This window comes from Cavia porcellus, unplaced genomic scaffold (genome assembly GCF_034190915.1).
Source record: "Cavia porcellus strain 051 isolate PalLab524CR breed Dunkin Hartley unplaced genomic scaffold, mCavPor4.1 scaffold_32, whole genome shotgun sequence".
Lineage (NCBI taxonomy): Eukaryota > Metazoa > Chordata > Mammalia > Rodentia > Caviidae > Cavia > Cavia porcellus.
This window is the reverse complement of record NW_026947515.1, coordinates 18,910,771-18,929,924: the sequence shown is the minus strand read 5'-3', so window position 1 is coordinate 18,929,924 and position 19,154 is coordinate 18,910,771. Positions and strand designations below refer to the sequence as shown.

Genomic DNA, 19,154 nt, shown 5'->3' with positions numbered 1-19,154 from the left:
AGCTGTCATGAATATTCATGTATGAGCATCATTCCAATCAAAATGTATGAAGGATCCTATTGTTCTGTATGCATGTCAATACTTGGTATTGTGTGTATGTGTGTGTGTGTCTATATATATGTAATATATATATATATATATATATATATATATATATATATAATTTAAGTTTATTAGAACAATTTACTAATACAGAATGACCACATTCATTATAGGGAACTTGTATCTGTGCATGATATATCTTGTTTCCTCTTATTTTCCCCATTCCCATCCCTTCTTTTCAAATCCTCTTCCTCTGCCTGTTTACAAAGCTTGGTTTTTATTTTCCTCTTTTTTTCTCATTTTCTTCTTCCCCTTCCTTCTTTTCCTCTCCCCCTTCCTTTTGGACAGTTTCTTCCTATTTCACAATATCTACTATACATATATGATCTTATTTACATTTTCAGTTTCTCATACCTGAACAATAACATGGTATTACATGTGGGTCTGATTTCACTTATGATTATGGCTTCAAGGTCTATCCACTTAGCTGTAAATGTCTCAATTTTTTCTCTTTTTATGGCTGAGTAATACTCCATTATATTAAAAAAATCCACATCTTTTTTATTCATTCACTGGTTGATTGGCATTTGGGTTGCTTCCAAGAATTAGCTACTACAAACTATGCTGCACATGTATTGCTGTAGCATGCTTCTTTTAATTTTTCTGAGAATATACGCAGAGGGAGAATAGAATGGCTGGGTCAAACGGAATTGTTTATCCGAATATTTTGAGGAATCTCCACACTGATTTCTACAGTGGCTGTACTAGCCTATACTCCCACCAACAACAGAGAAATTTTCTTTTCTCCACAGCTCTGCCAGCATTTGTTAGTTATTTTCTTGATAATAGCCATTTTTCTGGAGGGAGATGGAATCTTGACATAGTTTTGTGTTTCTCAAATGATCAATAATTTTGAACATTTTTCATATATTTATTCATATATTTCATATATTTATTTGCTTTTTCTACTGAGAAATGTCCATGAATGTCAGAGACCCATTTTTGGGTTTGGTTTTTGAAACTGGAGTCTGATTTTTTCTTCAACTGACGTTCTACATGCTTAAGACTAAAACAAGACCCATGTCTATCACCATGCACTAAACTAAAGTCAAAATGGACCAAAGAGCTAAATATTAAAACAGAAATATTGTATCTGCCGAGCGTGGTGCCACATGCTTGTGATCCCACAACTCTGGAGGCTGAGGCAGGAGGATGGTTGCAAGTTCGAGATCAGCCTGGGCTTAAGACCCTGAAGACCTGGGATTACAGGTATGCCATGGCACCCAACAAAGACTCTCTTTGCCCAAAACAAAAAAAATGAACATTACATGCACTCAATTGTTAGGCAGTGCTGCTGTATATCATTAAGGTTAAGTGAAGAGTTAAAAATGGGATCATTTTTAATTAAAAAGTTAAAAATTAACTTAACTGGTTTAACAATTTAACTGGCAAAAGTAATTCTTATTGTTCAGATTCATGGAATTAGAAGATTTTGTACTACTCAGTCCAGTTTTATTTGATAACTCAGATCAAAATAGGTTATTAAAAACTACAAAATATCTCATGTAAGAAACTCTTATTTTACTTACCAATATACATGTCCCAACAATGAAAGAGTAAAGGAAGCTGAATCACCAAACTCAGTAACAATATCATCATGGCTTTTCTGCTTATTAAACACTCCGCCAGATAAGATCTGTTCTCCTTCTGCAAGTCTTTAAAATATAAATTTATAAATTAAAAAAATACAAAATGTATCACATGAAGACATCCTGTATCATGACTACGGAGATGGAAAAAAGTAAGCTAATCATAATTTTACAATAGTGAAAACTGTGCTTACAATCATTTGGGAAGCTAGAAGTTGACGATTGTAAAACTTCACTTGTGGGCTCGGGAGTGAGCTCAGTGGCTCACGCGCTTGTCTGGTTAGCATGGGGTCGCCCATTTTATCTCTGGTACCAAAAAACCCTTGCTTTTGTCTTTTAAAAGACAAGTCATTAACCTTAGTCTCTGCAGTTTCTTAGTTTTAATAAGCAGAAACTTAGTTTCTTATTCATTATTTATGTGGAAAGAAATAAAAAATGATTAATTATATTGGGGAAAAACATGACTCTTTATCCAACACGTGGTGCTCCTCAGCACTACCAATCCTTGAAACAGGAAAGTGCAAGCAAATTAAGACTAGCATATTTTAATTAAAACTGCATACTTATCCATTCTTAGAAGTTGAGGTAAAAAAAAAAAAAACTGCATTACTTAAATGGTTTCGGTCATTTTAGGTTTTATGAAAGAAATCTGAATAGCACTCAACTTTCTGTCAATTATGCTTTCTTGATATAGAAAATCACAAACATTTCCTAATGCATTTTTACATTTCACTATGTATTTTTAGCACAACAGAGTGTTAATGGTTTTAAGTTTTTGACTAAAAATATAATAAAAAGTTTCCTATTTAAAGTTGAAAACACAGACTATGAAAATATCCTTTCACTGTCAATATAATTTTTGTTTCACCTCAGAAAGACTTTAAAAGCATATAACTACTTAGGCTGGATATGTTGTTCCATGGTAGAACACTTGCTTAGCATGTCAAGGTCACAGATTTGATCCTCAGCACTACATTTTTGCATAAATGGGCTAAGAATTACAATGTAAAAATCAGCTTATGAGACTAATTGGCAAATTAAATAAAAATGTATATCTTTAAGAAATTAACATTAAAATCTTTAAAATCTAAAATAATCTAATAATACTTGTCTCAGAAATCTCATAGATATTTTAACTAGCATTGATTAAAAGGTCATCAGTCATTGGACAAATACAGTCATCATGTAAAGCTAGGTTTTTAAGCGTATTCAAACTGATTTAACACTAACAGTAGAGGAAAGGAAATGATTATTTTTAATGATTACAAAAATAGGTATGAATTATTTATAATCGAAGCTTCTCCAGAGTTAAATTTGTCTAATTATCACCATACCAACGATATACCTTTGTAACAAAAATAATGGTATAGATTGCAAGGTAAACATTTCAAATGTTACTGAAATATACAGATTTGAACTCCTTAAAAAGAGAGAAGAAAATCATGCTCAGAATTTAATCTGTCAGAACAATTTCATCCAAAATTCTACAATGTAAGTATAACAAAATTACCCAGAAAAGATTTTACTTACTTGCTGAGATCAATGCAACATTTTGCAAGCAGGTATTTACATTGTGGTGTAGTACAACTGTGACCTTTCAAAAGTCTATATGCTTTGTATGCCTTTCCTGAGCGGTAATAACACGTTGCCAGTAAAAACAAAGCTTCTTCTGAGTGTACTAAGAACAGATATTAAAAAAGAAAAAGAAGAAATTGGCTATTGTTCAACACAATGAATAATAATCATTTATTTGACAATGAAGCTTAACAATGAAAAATTATGCATATTATTTGATCTAAAATAATCATTATCAATTCAAATTTGAATTATAAAGATGTATGTTGCTGACAGAAAAGCTAATTCTCCAGATCCGAATTATCTTATCCCTACAAGGAACTAAGGAAACAATACAATGAAGACAGCTATGGTACTCTATAAATCCCTAAGAAAGGCAAACACACACAACCCTCTACCTTTTAAACAGACTACCAGTCAAGCAGTATCTTGTTTTAAGGCAGAACTTTTCTAATAAACCCTATAGGCCTATAGAAGTCAAATTTCACTAGAGAAAAACTGAGAATAAATAAAACTAATTAGTAATCGGAAATAATTTCCCATTAAAAAGATCTTATAAAACGTTTCTAATACCATATGCACACATGATAAACTATACTCAAGATGAAAAAATAGGCGTAGTGGTACATGCCTGTAATCCCAGCACTTGGGAGGCTAAAACGGGAAGATGCTACAAGTTCTAGGCCAAAGTAAATTCAAGGCCACCCTGAATTACATAGTCTTTGTCTTAAAAAGACAAAAAAACAAAAACAAAACAAAACTACATCGTGAGTGCACACATCATTCTAACATTCAGGTGACAGTTACGTACCAACTAGTTAAATGCCAAGAGTCGTTGTTTAACAATTTGTGCCCTATTCTTAATTACAATAGAAAATTTCCCCTCCTTTCCCCTCCCAATGAAATGTGGCACTGTCCCCTCCTTCTTTATACTGTATGACTTCCAAACCAACTATCACTTCCTTTCTGTCTTCCCAATCTCCTAACCAAGCTAGAAAGCTAGATGAGAGTGGAGGTGACAATAGTGAGATTTAAGAAAAAGGATAAATCACAAACCCATGTGCAATAATCCCAGAAGGTTTATCAAAATTCCAAACCAGTGGTTTTCAAAGTGAGGTCTCTACACCAGTGACTTAGAAATTTGTTAAAAATGAAAATTTGTATGCTCTCTTTTCAGAGTGGGAAGCAGTAATATTTAACAAATTCTTCAGGTGATTCTGCGGCAAGTTAAAGTTTGAAAACTACTGTTCTTTTGTTAGTCTGTTTATTTTATCTACTCATTTTTGAGCCAGGGTCTCACCATGTTGTCCAGACTGGCCTCAAACCCAGGTTGGCCTTAAACTGCACCAATCTTCCTGTCTCGGTGCTGGGATTCCAGGCATGCACCACCATGCCTGGCTGAAAACTACTGTTCTACAGTACCAGACAAACTTGCCGCGTTTTCCTGAAGAGTTAGCTTTATTCCAAGTTTTGGGATACAAGAAAAATTGAAAGAAGACTTAAGAAGACTAAGTTTTTGTCATATACATATGCAAGTAAAACCCAACATTAAAATGTTCCATGAAATATTAGTGCAAAAAACAGTACATATTTAAGAAAAACACAGTAAATAAGAAATTTTGGCACATTAATGAATGTGCAATAGTATTATTGCTGCAGGTGCAAAAAATGATGAAAGAGCTCTTCTGTGTAAGGAACAGATTATTAATTTCACTAAACTAAAATGTAATTTCATCACAAGTAATTTCATCTAGATTTTGTAAAGGTCTAGTTTATCTGTTATCTTACAAATTAAATTTTAAAAACTATTGATTATAACAAAAAACAGTTGCTTCTAAAAATCAGTTTAACTTCTAGCCACTGTAATGCTTTACTAACAAATGCATACTTGTAGGTCCAAATTCAACCTCCCCTTTTCAGTCCTCCACCAATGAAGCTTGGCTTCTTATAATCAGGGTGTCCACAAAAATGGAAAAGTTTTTGAATGTAAGTCCAAAATAATTAAGAAGGGTTTAACCTTGCATCTTCCTGATATATTTCTATCACACAGGAATAGAATTAGTCTGTCTTTCAATGTTTTTAAACTATCTAGATATCCCATCTTTGTTGTTGTTGTTGTTGTTTTTGTATTTTTACCGGTACCAGGGATCGAACTCACGACTGCCTGCTTGCAAGGCAGGCGCTTATGCCGCTGAGCTAAATCCCCAGCCCGATATCCCATCTTTGTGATGCTCTATAATCTAAATTGAGTACACTTTTGAAATGGAGCAAGATTTAATCCTTTTTTTTTTCTTTTGAAGTAATGAGAATTAAAATCAGGGAACCCTGAGTCACCCTGCCCAATTCACTGAGACAAGATCTTGCTATGTAATTAGACTGGCCTTAAAGACACAATCCTCCTGCCTCAGCCTCCCACAGTGCTGGAAGTACTAGTGTTGCCACGACAGCCTATTTATCTTTTATGTTTTTACATCAACTTCAGTAGTCCCTTTTACCTATGGATGGTACATTACATTCTAAGACTTTCCACTGGATATATCAAATCATAAATAGTGCTAATCCTTATGCATACAGGTTGAGTATTTCTTATCCAAAATGCTAGTTTAAGATTTCAGGTTTTTGAATTGTGTAAAATTTGCATAATTTTATTAGTTGAACATCCATAATATGAAAACCCTCGGAAATGTAAATGAATGGGAGAGGGAGCCACATATAACTATCTATAACACCATTTTAGAAAAAGTTATAATTTAATGACAACATAGGCATTATCAGAGTAATATTTATTGAGCATTTATTACCATGCCAGTTGGCTGTGCCAAGTATTTTAAATATATTATCTCATTTTTCAATTCTAGGAGGGAATTATCTTTTTATAAATAAAAAAATCTGAAATGCTCAGACATCAAATAACTTGCTCAAGGTTATACAAATGTATACTTAAATTATATCAGTAGACTTTGTAGCATGATTACAGAACCTAATTCTATGAAATGTGCTTCAGAGTATGTTCCAACGGGAGACAAACCCAGGCACAAAACCCTAAAGATTAGAAAAGAATAAAATAAATCATAGTCTATAAATCCAACTCAACTCTACAGTTTCTAAATTTAGTATGAAGGTAGCCACAAAGATACAAGGTAACACTTTCATGAACTAGTGTTAATTATAAAGAAAAACAAAAAAACTGACAGGTAGGTTCCTGTGAGTTACAAAAAATGCTAGGATTCCATATATTTTGTTTATTTATGGCTTTATACAAATGAACAGTTGCAAACCTTCTGCATACAGTCGTTCTGCGAGGAAAACTGCATCTCGGTAAGCATAGTGGTTTAGTGCTTGCCATATAGCAGCCTGTAAGTGGAAGAAAAAACATAAAAGTATAAATACATAGCTTCAAAGTTATTTTTAGAAGAGCCTTTAACATAATACTGAATCTAGTATTTCTAATTTAAGTGATAAATCTCCAATTAACATTCAGCAAACTCCATCGTATGTTGATAAGGCCCTTCAAGTATGGCTCCTAACATATCTCCATTTTCCAACAATGTATGGACTTTTAGGCTTCTATGCCTTTACACTTTCTTTTCCTTCATCAAAGAATGTTGTTGACTCCCTCACCAATCTCCCTCGATAAACTGCTCATCTCTAAAGATCTAGCTTAACTACTATGTACTCCATAAAGCTTTCCTGGCTCTTCTCTAGCGTATTTCTTTTCTTAATACACTTCTAGTAAATCATTTACACTATATTACCATCATTTGCCTACCCAACTAAACTGCAGGCTCTTAACCATTTTTTATGATACACATGAAAGATACTCAGATTGTATTATCCTCCCACAAAAACTTCACCTGTTACTTTATTTTTAATGTATTTTTTTTCACCTATTATTTCAATGCTACTCAGTTCTTACCACTCAAGTAACCATTCTAAAATGCAAATAAGTAAAGTTTCAATAAGGCCAACCTTTAACCTATTTGGATTAGTTTTCTTTTTTAAGAGTCATAAAAAGAACACACAGAGCATGTAAGAAACACAAAAGCATTTTAAGTTAACAATGACCAAAGGCCTCTAAGACCAATGCACTAACCACTCTCAAGAAATTAATTTATCACTATCTTCAGAGCCCCTTACGGGTTCTTCTCCCTGATGTGAATAACATAACTGTTTCCTGCCCTGAAGAAGCAACTACCGTTCTTAATTTCATTGCACTTTGAGTAGTCTTTATAATTTTGTACAAAAACAAATACACTATTTAGTTTTCAACTGTTTTTTTTTTTTTTTTTTTCCAGTATTAGGGTTAGAACCAAGTACCCTTTTGCTTTTTAACTGTTATTTTTTATTTTGTGACAGGGTCTTGCTAGGTTCCTAAATTGCTCAGGTGGGGCTCCAAAATACAATCTTCCTCCATGAGTTTCTTAAGAATGCTAGGATTAAGAGTATTTGTAGCATGTGTCATCACACCTGAATACTTTTCTTGTCTTTTTGAGACAGGGTTTCACTATGCAGTTCGGGCTGGCCTTGAACTCACTTTGTAGCCCAGGCTGACTTCAAATGTGAAGTGATCCGTTTGTCTCAGGCTCCCAAGTGCTGGCATTACAGGCATGCACCACCAGCCTGGCTCTGATTAGTTTTCCAACTAAATAAACAAATCTTATTGTATGTGTTTTGCTGTGATTTACTTTTAAAACCTCCAATATGTTATTCTGAAAATTCATGGCTAACGATGTGTGTATAGTTCAATTACTTTTACTGCTGATTAGTCAAAGTTTTTTTTTGTCTTTTTCCTTTTTTATTGGTACCAGGGATTGAAGTACTGCCTGCTTGTAAAGCAGGCGCCTACGCCGCTGAGCTAAATCCCCAGCCCCTTAGTCAAAGTTTTGATTGTATAAATACACCAAAATAAATTTTATGCATTTTATAATACACAGAATCTGAGTTATATTTAGAGGCTTTTATCTTTAAACAAGTATAATAACGTTGCAACAAACAGTTGTGTATATTCATCCCTTGGAGTACAACTTTAAGAATCTTTCCAAACCAGGAGTGGTGGCATATTCCTACATCCTGGGAGGTTGAGTAAGGAAAGGAGGATTAAAAGTTTAAACTCAGCCTGGGCAATTTAGCAAGATCTATTTCAAAACAAAAAATAAAGAGCTGAGGCATAGCTCAGTGCAAAGGCTAAAGGCACAATCCATAATACTACAAAAACAAAAACCCACCAAAAGCAACAACAACAAAACTCTCCAAATCAGGATATAGAATACTGTATACAGGGGCCAGGGATATAGCTCAGAGGCACAGTACTTGCCTGGCAAGCGTGAGGTCATGAGTTTGACACTTGGTACCAAAAATAAAATAAAATTAAATTTAAAAAAAAACTGTATATAGGAGGGAATGAAATTACTAAGCAGTATCAAATCACTTTTAAAAATCCTTGGTTTAATTTATATTTCAACTAACAATATAAATTATTGTTATTTCACAGCCTGGCCTATATTGTGCATTGTCAAGCTTAAATTTTTACTGGTCTGGAGTAAGAGCCCCCAATTTTAAAAAAATAGATCATTTACCAGGCTGACATACTAGCTAAATTCTCTACCACTTAGCTACATCTCTAAGCTGGTAATAAACTACTTCTGAGATACTTGACAGCTCAATATAATAATGTGATTTTCTAATTTTTAGCATGTACACCAGTTCAAAATCCTTTGAGTGACTTAATAAGGATTACAAGTAAAAATCTGGTTGCCTACCACTACGTAATATCACAACAGACCATCTGGATTACATTAAAAGAGTGATACAGGGCTAGGGATTTAGCTCAGTGGTGTAAAAGCCTGCCTTGCAAGTACGCAGTCTTGAGTTCAATACCTGGTACACACACACACACACACACACACACACACACACACACCTTTAGGGGTCTTACAACATTGAATTTTTTAAAAAAAAGAGGACAAGTGGCCTGTGGGCTACTGGTTAAACATGCTTGAATTCTAAAATATTTGTTCTAATTAACAATTTACTTGCTCAACAGGTATCTCTAATACCAAGAGGCTGTCTCACTCAATGCCAATCTAAGATGTTAACAAAATAATTTTTAAGCCTTCAAGCTGTGTGCCTTTTTAGTTTGTTTGGTGGTAGAGACTGAATCCAGGACCTCAAGTGTGCTAAGTAAGCACTTAGCTATACATCCTTACCCCCAAGTTTTTTTTTTTAAAGCAAAGGTGCAAGGTCTGGGGCTGGGTCTCAGTGGCAGAGAGCTGGCAGCATACTCAAAATCCTGGACTCCATCCCAAGCACCACACTTCCAAACACATACATACATCTATACATAAATGCAAGTTTGAATCACTTGAGTTACAAGGCCTCTTGTAGGTCTTCATATATCTTTTTGGACTTTATCATAGCTTATGGTGGAGATCAGGAACCAATCCAATCAATCTACCCAAATTAAGTGGGCTACATACAAGTCTTTCTTCCGTCTGAAATTTAGTATCAGCTTCCATTCCACTTTCCTCCAGTATTCTCTAAGGGAATATGCACAGTCAGTAAGGTGATTTCAACAGTATACATAAAAACATAAATTTCTAGACTATCCTAAATCACAGAAATCCTAGAATTTCCAGATAATTAAGGCCTTTGTACTAAAGATAATTTGTTACCAAAGGTTGATTTATCCCAACAGCCCCACTCATGATTTCCAAAAGATCAAGCAGTTAAAATAAATGTAATTTTGCCATATTTTAGTTCTCTGCCAGCAACCATATATGGTTGTTCTAGAATACCTCCTCCATATGAACTAATCCCATAATGGTCCCCAACTATACACAAAGGAACATTTACAATGCTGAAATATATCATACATTAAAAGACTTGTCCTCTCTATTACTTGCAGAAAAAAGAAGATGGAATAAGAGGGAAAAGCCCAACCAAACAAAAAACCTGAAGGCTCCTAAATATAATTAGGGCCTGTTAGATTACAGTAAGAATCTTCCCCCACGAAAACCACTTAATAAAAATTGTACCAAATATAAGTGGTGCTGAAACAGCCAGAACCCCCAATAAAATCTTCTATCATATTTATTGCTGACAACTCTTCTACATACCACTGACCAAGGATTTTACTTTTACTTTTTATTTTTTTTTGGTACTGAGATCGAACTCACAACCATGCGCCTGCAAGGCAGGTGCTTATGCTGCTGAGCTAAATCCCTGGCCCTACTTTTATTTTTATTGGTACATAACGATTACATTCACAATGGGGAGTTGGTATATGTAGAGAGGATACTTTTATCTTTTTTTTCATTCTTTTCTCCTCCCTCCTCCCATGTTTCTTCATCTCTTGGTCCCCTTCCTATTTGAAAAAAGTCTTCTTTACTTTAAATAGCACTTGCCTGTGGTGGATGGCAACAAAATATTTAGCTAATCAGAGTACAAAGGTATATACTATAATTTTGTAAGTGGCTTGGTATGATTTACCATGAATAATAAAGCAAGGTAGGGTGGTCTTTTTAAAAAAAAACTTTAGTGAACTGCAAGGTTCTACCATTCTTCATTCATCATTTTCTGAGCACTTACTATAAGATAGGCACTTTTTAGGCTCTAAGTATACAGCAATACCTCGTAACAGTTTCTGTTGTTATTAAGAACTTTTCAGTATTATTCCTGTCTGGTTCAGTGGCTCTGAACACTTCCTTGATAATTCTCTATCCCAAATTCACTGAATCACAATTCTTGAAACTTGAAATTGAGTTTAGGAATCCTTATTTTTAAACTTTCCTACTGGTGATAAGCATTTAGGGTTCAGAACTATTCCACTTTACTAGATATAGTTGTCGTTTTATTGTGGTAGATTCTATGGATAAACCTCCCCATATAAAAAATTAAGTATACAAGCAGTCTGCATATATTTTATTTTGTTTTTGAGACAGGTTCTCATGATGTACTTCTGGCTGGCCTTGAACTCATTATGTAGCACAGATTAGCCCTGAACTTGCAGTGATACACCAGCTTCAGCCTCCCAAATTCTGAGATTACAGGTGTGTGCTGTCACACCCAGAAATTTGTACATATTTTAAATCTTTATAGTTTTAAAACCTGTATAGTTTTATACTGTATATATGTACATATTTATTTTTAAAGGAAAAGGCAAGAGGACATAAACTAATCTAGAAAAATCCTTTTTCTTTTGGATTTTAGAGACCAGTACAATATTAGTGTCTTAAGAAGCACCAACAGCAGAAGTGTTCTTACTGAAATTCAAAATGTTACAAGTCACAGATGCTAGGTAAGCAAAAAATGAAATAATAAAGGCACTAATAATTCAAACTGGGCAAATTTTGGATTAAAAAGGTTTTTAATGAATTTAGTCATTTATAGAACTGCTCCTAAGGAAAGGTTAATCTAGAACCTGTCCCCTCTTTTCTAGTCTCAGTCCATAAGGCAATTTTCTTTCAAACTTCTTCCTCCCTTTCTGCGTTTCACATATTTATTACTGAATCAACTGCTACTGTAGAACACAAAAATAGAAAAATCAGGCTCCCCAACACACACATGTCCATCTGCCTGGATGGTGGTGATATTTTCAGCTTGATACACTATAACTATGTGTGTCACCTCGTGCAGTTCCTTAGACTCAAATGGGTTCCATTTTTTAATTTTTTTTTTTTTTTTTTTGGTACTAGGAATCAAACTCAGGACTTTAACCTTTGCCAGGCAGGTGCTTAAGCCACTAAGGTATAGATCCCCAGCCCTCAGGGTTCTTTTCCAAAGGCTCTTCTTTGGAGATACACATGATTTTACTACCAGTTTCATCTGAATCCTTTCAGGAATGGGACAATTTTGTTTTGTTTCTTGGCCAAGAATAGCTTGTTCTGGCAAGTCTTGTGAGGAAACATCCTGAGGCAAGAAGATAAGCTATACATCTCGCATCATGATAGTGGAGAAAATGATTTCTTTAAACTGCACCCCCCCTCTACACACACTGGCAACACTGGGGATAGAACCAAGAGCCTTTGTACCAAGCCACATACCAAGTCCTTTTAAATTTTTTTTTATTTTGAGACATATTTTCACAAAATTGTCTAGGCTGGGTTTGAATTTAACAGTCTTCCTGCCTCAGCCTCTGAGTGTCCTGGGATTAAACTTTTAGATAGTTTCCTAAGTAGTCTTGCTACTCAAAAGCCATGTTGTAACTGATCCTGTCTCAAAATGACTTTCCTAAAACCAGTATCATTGGAAGGCTGAGGAAGAGGATTGAGGCAAGAGTTTGAGGCCAGCCTGGGCTACAAAGTAAGTTCAAAGCCAGACTGGACTACAGAGCAAGACCCTGTCTTAAAAAATTAAGAAAATACACACACACACACACATACATACATAGGAACAAACCAGGAAAATGGAGGACTGAAAGGTAGGAGAGAAGGCTGACGTGCTGAAGCAAGCCGGAGCCAGAGGAGAAGTGGCGGGGAAAGTTCCAGGTGCCGAAGCTCCAGTCACAGCACCGAGAAGACATCAGCTAAAGAAGCTGCAGACCTCCCAACAACGCCTACAAAGCTCGTAAGTTTGGATTTGCTATAGGTAATCAAATAATAAAGAAAGAAAGCATCAGCTATCTCCATCAAACTTGGATCAAGTAAGCCTAAAGAAACTGTCCAACTCTTGCTCCAAAACCCTTCCAAGAGCATCAGTTTTTAATGAAGACAGTGAACTAAAGTATAATGATAGATACTTTGTGTCATTGTGAGTTTAGAAGTTTAAGTAACTCAGCAAGAGGCCAGGTCTTCCCTTTGTAAACACCCTCACACTGTGTAAGAGGAGGGCATAGATTTGGTGTGAGTGCTACACCAACCCTAGCCAGCTTACAACATAAAGGAGAAAAACACACTTGAGAGCCAGCCAGGGTTTAGCTCAGCCGCGTTAAGTGCCTGCTTGGCAAAGCTAGCTTGTGAGTTCAATCCCCAGTATCAAAAAAAAAAGGCTTGCTCCCCCACTTTTTTGCTCTTGCTGCTTTGCTGTCTTCTGCCGCCCTGAACTGTTGTCCCTGTGCCATGTCCTCTGCCTTGGAACCAGCTTATTATTGACTGAAATCTCCACAAACTATGAGCTTCCTTAATTTTGAACATTGGGTATTTTTGTCTTGGCAATGAGAAAAAAGTAACCAAGACACAGAGGAAATGCCTCTGGAAGCAAAGATGAGGATGAAGAATCTTGGAAGGGATACACCAATATCAGCTGGACCAAATTCTTTTAATAAAGGAAAGCATGGGTTTTCTGATAACCAGAAGCTATGGGAACAAAATATAAAATCTCATCTTGGAAATGTCTATGATCAAGACAATTAAAAAAAAAAAAACAGTATCGTCACTGATAGGACAACAGCAAGAGGCTTGGGTTCAAATCCCTGCCAGTTGTATGCTGGGCAACTGATTTACCACCTCTTAAATTTCAGTATCTTCATTTATTAACTTATTTTCAGTTTTGTTTTATCAGTAAAGGACATATCTCTTTATTTAAAACGTAAGACCCCAGTAAAGTACACAAGAGTTTCTAGCACATGCCTAGTAATTATGCAATAAATTTTAGCTTCTGCCATTGTTCTTATCTTCTGACAGCATCATTTCTTCCTCCTTGACCAAAATTTTGTAACAGTTTATCTTGGAGAGTCCCTACAAAATTTATAAAATAAATATCTACCGAATAAAGCACAAACTCCTCAGTAAGCTATTCAGATCTCATCTACTTTTAACTTGCTTTTAAAAAATATATTGTATTTTATAAATTTATTATTTTATATATTATGCTTATATATAAAAAAAATCTCACTATCTATTGCCTAGAACTCAAAAAACTCCCACAGACCCTGAGGAATCCACTGTATTTTTATTTAGTTTTTGTGAACACTGTTGTCACCTCTCTGCTCTGTTCTTTACGTTTTGTCTCTTGAGATTTCAGTCATCCTTTCTTTAAAATGTAGCATCTATGCTGCCTTGCCTTTCATAAATACTAATCGCTATAGCCTATGAAGTTCTAGATAATTTTGTTTATAATTTCTCATTATCAGAATGCTTAGACTGGGTATGGTGGTGTACACCTGTGATCTCAGCACTCAGGAGACTAATGCAGGAGAACTGCCACAGGTAGAGGCCAGCCAGGGCTACACAGCTGAGCTAAGGATAGCCTGAACAACAGAATGACACCCTGACTCCAAAAAAAAAAGAAAAGGAAAGGAAAAAACTTAAAAGTTATTCAGTTACACACTTGGCTTACTAGAGTACAACTTTTAGGACAAAAAAATTCTATTTTTCTCTGTATGTCTCCAATTATTCTAGCTTACTATTTTCCTAGTTATCTTAGCTAACAGCCTTTAAATGTAGTAAATGCTCAATAAATGCTGAATGACTACATGCTTTGGAACTCTGAATCCATTTTTCATTTACTTACCTACAAACTTCTAGAAATCCAATCTGTAGCTAAGAGGCAAGACAATCTTAACAATGTTTAACTTAGGTTAATGTTGGTAAAATAAAATAATACAAAATAACATCTAATCATTTGTTCCTTGTCACAATAAATAACATTTAAAAGGAAAAGAAGAATCTGGTATAAAAGTTTGGGTCTAAGGCTGACTAGGACTTAGAAATCAGTCTAATGGGCAATAAAATCTCTTAGTGATATGAGCTATACATACTTGGAGATACGCATACTTTTCTGGTTAACTGCGGCCTACAGCATGTCACATACATTCCTTCTTACGACTCGGATCATTTACTCACCTTCTCATTTCAATGTGGCTACCACTTTTGATAAACATTAGCCATTCAGTAAACATTTACTGAGCACTACATCTACTTTGCTCCATCATCCTGATTTCAGTGTTAAAAACAAAAACAAAAAAAACCTAGCCAACTTGGGGAAAATAAAGTTCTTTAGGTATGTTATAAAAAGCCTTAAAGTGGCCAGGTGTTCTGGCATATACCTGTAATCCCAGCACTCGGGAGGCTGAGGCAGGAAATCGCTACAAATTTGAGACCAGCCTAGACTACAAAGTGAGCCTTGAGGCCCTCCTGAACTGCATAGCAAGACCTTGTCTCAAAAAGACAAAAAAAAAAAAAAAAAAAAAAAAAAGCAAAGCCTTAAAGCATTTTGGCTTTCAGGTCTCTATTGACAATAAAAAAAATTACGAAAACAAAAAAAAAACAGAAAAAACAAATTATGAATAAGTCAGCTATCTATTTGGTCACTGTTACTGTTTATTTTCTTTTCTTTTTCTGTTTTTGGTACCAGGGATCAAACTCACGACTGCGTGCTTGCAAGGCAGGTGCTTATGCCGCTGAGCTAAATCCCCAGCCCACTGTTTATTTTCTTATCACACAATTAAGACACTAAATTTAGGACAAGTTAATATAAGGATATGTTGTTTTGTTTTTTCTTTTGTTTTGGGGTATGCTTTTAAATATATTAAACAATCACTGGTCTCCAGCCTACATCTTTACAGCATAGCAGAGGGATAGATAAAAAGTAATGTGATGAATTATAGGTACTGTCCTTGGAAGAATTCCAATATTTGTTTTTCAAAACAGGCTTCCAAAAACGTCATTCACAAAACAATAGGCTCAAGCGGGTTCAAATGTAATTTGACACAGCAGTTATTTTTGAATGCTTCATATGATCTCCACACTCCAATCCAGGAAAATAAAGCAGATCTCCCTGACACTCAATAATCAAGATAACTAAGTCACTTTTGAGATTTTATCATCTGTAAAATAAAGATTAAAAACACTTACTTGCAAGACAGTCAAGTGAAAGTCTAGCTCAGTGCTTGGCTAAAATTCTAAATGCCTACAGAAACAGAACTGGTCTTCCAGACCAGGTAAGTTATAAGAGGATCTATAAGGATCTATAACTTAAGAATAAAGAATGTGAATGAAGAAGCAGGGTTACAAAACAAAGGAACTACAAAGGCTATTCACAGAAATAATTAAGGAAAACTTTCCAAACATAGGAAAAGGAAAAGATATTCAGGTGTATGAGGCATACAGAACTCCAGCCACCTACCACCCAAATAGATCTACACCCAGGCATATAATAATCAAGATCCCAGAAATTCAATATAAGAACAGAATATTCAAGGCTGTCAAAGACAAGAAACAGATTACCTACAAGGGAAAGCCCATCAGAATTACGGCAGACTTCTCGGCACAAACCATCAAATCGAGAAGAGAGTGGAGTAAAGTATTCCAAGTCCTGAAAAAAAATAACCTCCAGCCAAGACTGATGTACCCTGAAAAAATGTCCCTGGAAGTTAATGGAGAAACAAGATGCTTCCAAGACAAAGAGGAACTGGGGGAATTTGCAACCACCAAACCAACTCTACAGAGAATACTATAGGACATTCTAAAGAAGAGAGAAAAGGACCAGGATTTCAGGAATAGTGGCAGAGAGGCCCCAATGAATGGAGTAGAAAGCAATGAAGAAGACAAACAACTAATGATGGAAAAAGAGCACAACAGAAATGAGGCAGAGAAGGTTGGATATAACTTCTAATATAGATGGCCTAGATACACTAACTTAAGTAAAAAAAGAGAGAATCATAGGCAGAGAGGATCAAGTGGTAGGATCCACTGAGATGCTCTTTATAGGAAGTATAATTAACCTGAAGAAGAGTGTATCGACCAAAATCAAATATGAGAAAACAGAACTCTATGTGATAGGGAACCAGAGAGTAATAGGGGTAACTGGACCGTATTTATGGATAGGCTGGAAAGACAGGCTTTAATAAGAAATACAACTAGAGATCAAGTCTAGGAGTGAGAAAGTTTGGAAACACTTAGGTAAATAACAGGTTGCCCCCCACCAATATAAAACCGAGGGTGTTAAGGGAGACCCAAAAATACTCAGTACACCCTGGGGGAGTGAAAGGGGAGGAATAGTCTTAAAAAAGATAGCAGAAGATATTGCTAATAGTGTAACAGGAATTAAAACCCCTATTACTCGCACCACTCTGCTTAGATAGAACTTACTCCGTCCCAGTTTGTATACAAGCACTAGATCTGAGGGCAGACAGCTATCCCAAAATTATCAGGATATAGCATAGTAATCATCTTTAGTTTCCTATTAACTGAATCTGGATCCCTACATAACTTATACTGTTATACTGAAAATGACAATGATTCACTACGATACCATTTTGATTTGATTACTACCTGTTTTTGTAGTTCTACACTATCTACAAAGTTGTATTTCTATTAATACTGTTATGTACTGATGTATTCAATTATACTTTATCTGATAATATAGCCAATTCTATTGATGATAATAAGAGACAACATAGTAACCATGGTAGAACCCCTCGTACAGCAGTTTTATATGTCTTTTTAGTTTTAGGTGTCTATAGGAATGTTTTGTTCTGTCCTGCTTTGTTCTGTTTCTCCCTCTAATATAGAAAGGATAGAAATACATGTTAAGACATGTATAAACAGTTTACAAGAACTGATCTCATGACACATGATGAAATGAACAAATGCTTTGAAGGAAAAAAAGGCACTACAGTACCCAGTGCTGATTCCGGAGCATCATGATATGAAATCCAGCAATACTATTAATCTTTGTTCAGAGCAATTTTAGTCTGCTTTATTTATTTAATCTCAACATAAATGAAGATACGGATAAATGCGTACATGTTTTAAGTGTATAGGATTGATAGCCATATTACTAAGTTTTTATTAGATAGTTGAACAGAACTATTTGCAGTCTCCCTGTTTGAATTCCCATTTATATGTTCCACTTTTGTATCTTGAACAATTATTTGTAAGTGGACAATATGTAAACATCAGCAAGTGATTTATTACTGTTTATTTTTTTCTTTGAAAGTATGTACTATTTCTACCCATTTTGTTTTGTCTTTCTTTAAATAAAAAAGATTAAAAAAAAAAACTACCCATAGTGTTTTTCAAAAAAACTACCCATAGTGTTTTTCAAAATGACAGTCAATTAAATTAGACAACTACAGTAATAATGAAAGGAAGAAGCATAATAAACATTGTCATTTTTAGGGCAGATGATATTTTGCCTGGATTACTTTACTAATATTTTAACTGGCCTCTGAATTATTTTTCATCCTATAATCCATTCTTTCTCCATGAACTTTTCATAAATCAGTTCTCCTTTACTCCAAACTATGTGAATTCTAGCTATCCTTTAGATTTCTTTCTCAGAGAAGGCTATTCCAGCCCTCAGATAAAATTAGGCATCCTTCAGTGGCACCAAGAAACCTTGCTTTCCAATAGTATGTCTTTTTATTATAATTTTACATTAATTTAGGAAATTTGGACATTCTTTGCTATATTATAAACACAGGAAAGTAGGGACTGTGATCTGTTTTCTCTCACTATTATACACCATCTATTATTGTTTTATTTATTTATTTAGGGGCAGGGCAGTGGTGGCAGGGAGATTGAACCCATGGGCACGCCACACAGAATTGTATTCCCAGATTTTTGTTTTTTGCAGTATTAGGGATTGAATTCAGAGCTTTCACACTAAGCTACATCCTCAGCTTTTCTGTTACTTTTAATTCTGAGACAGGTTCTTACTTTAAACTTCTCCAGCCAGCTTTAAGTTTACAATCCCACTTAGCCTCCCAGAAGACAGGCATGCATCAACCATGCCCAGCTCCTTTTTATTTTAATACAGGGTCTTGCTAACCACACTGATCTCAAATCTGGTGATGTACTACCTTAGCCTTCAGGGTAGCTGCGATTACATATATGTGTCATCACACTCAACTTATATGTTTTTAAAACAAGTGCTTAAGAGCTGGGCATAATGGCACATGCCTGTAATCCCAGCAATTGGGAGGCTGAGTCAGGAGGATCACTGTGA

At 35.1% G+C, this 19,154-nt stretch overlaps 1 protein-coding gene across 8 annotated transcripts in view; it reads right to left on the bottom strand.

Moving 5' to 3' along the window:
• The window catches only part of Cdc27 (cell division cycle 27), a 72,541-nt gene that overhangs the window by 45,470 nt on the left and 7,917 nt on the right, over positions 1-19,154 (bottom strand). For 7 of the 8 annotated variants that reach the window (XR_010045246.1, XM_013148350.3, XM_013148351.3 and 4 more), the window contains exons 2-4: positions 6,545-6,620; positions 3,222-3,369; positions 1,632-1,757 (exon numbers count right to left, since the gene is read on the bottom strand). Coding sequence is in view for 7 of the 8 variants with exons in the window: in XM_013148350.3 (XP_013003804.1) it covers positions 1,632-1,757; positions 3,222-3,369; positions 6,545-6,620 (350 nt within the window). In the remaining variant the exon portion in view is untranslated. Of the gene's footprint in view, positions 1-1,631; positions 1,758-3,221; positions 3,370-6,544; positions 6,621-19,154 lie in introns of those variants that run through there. The other variant, XM_013148355.3, reaches the window with a different exon arrangement.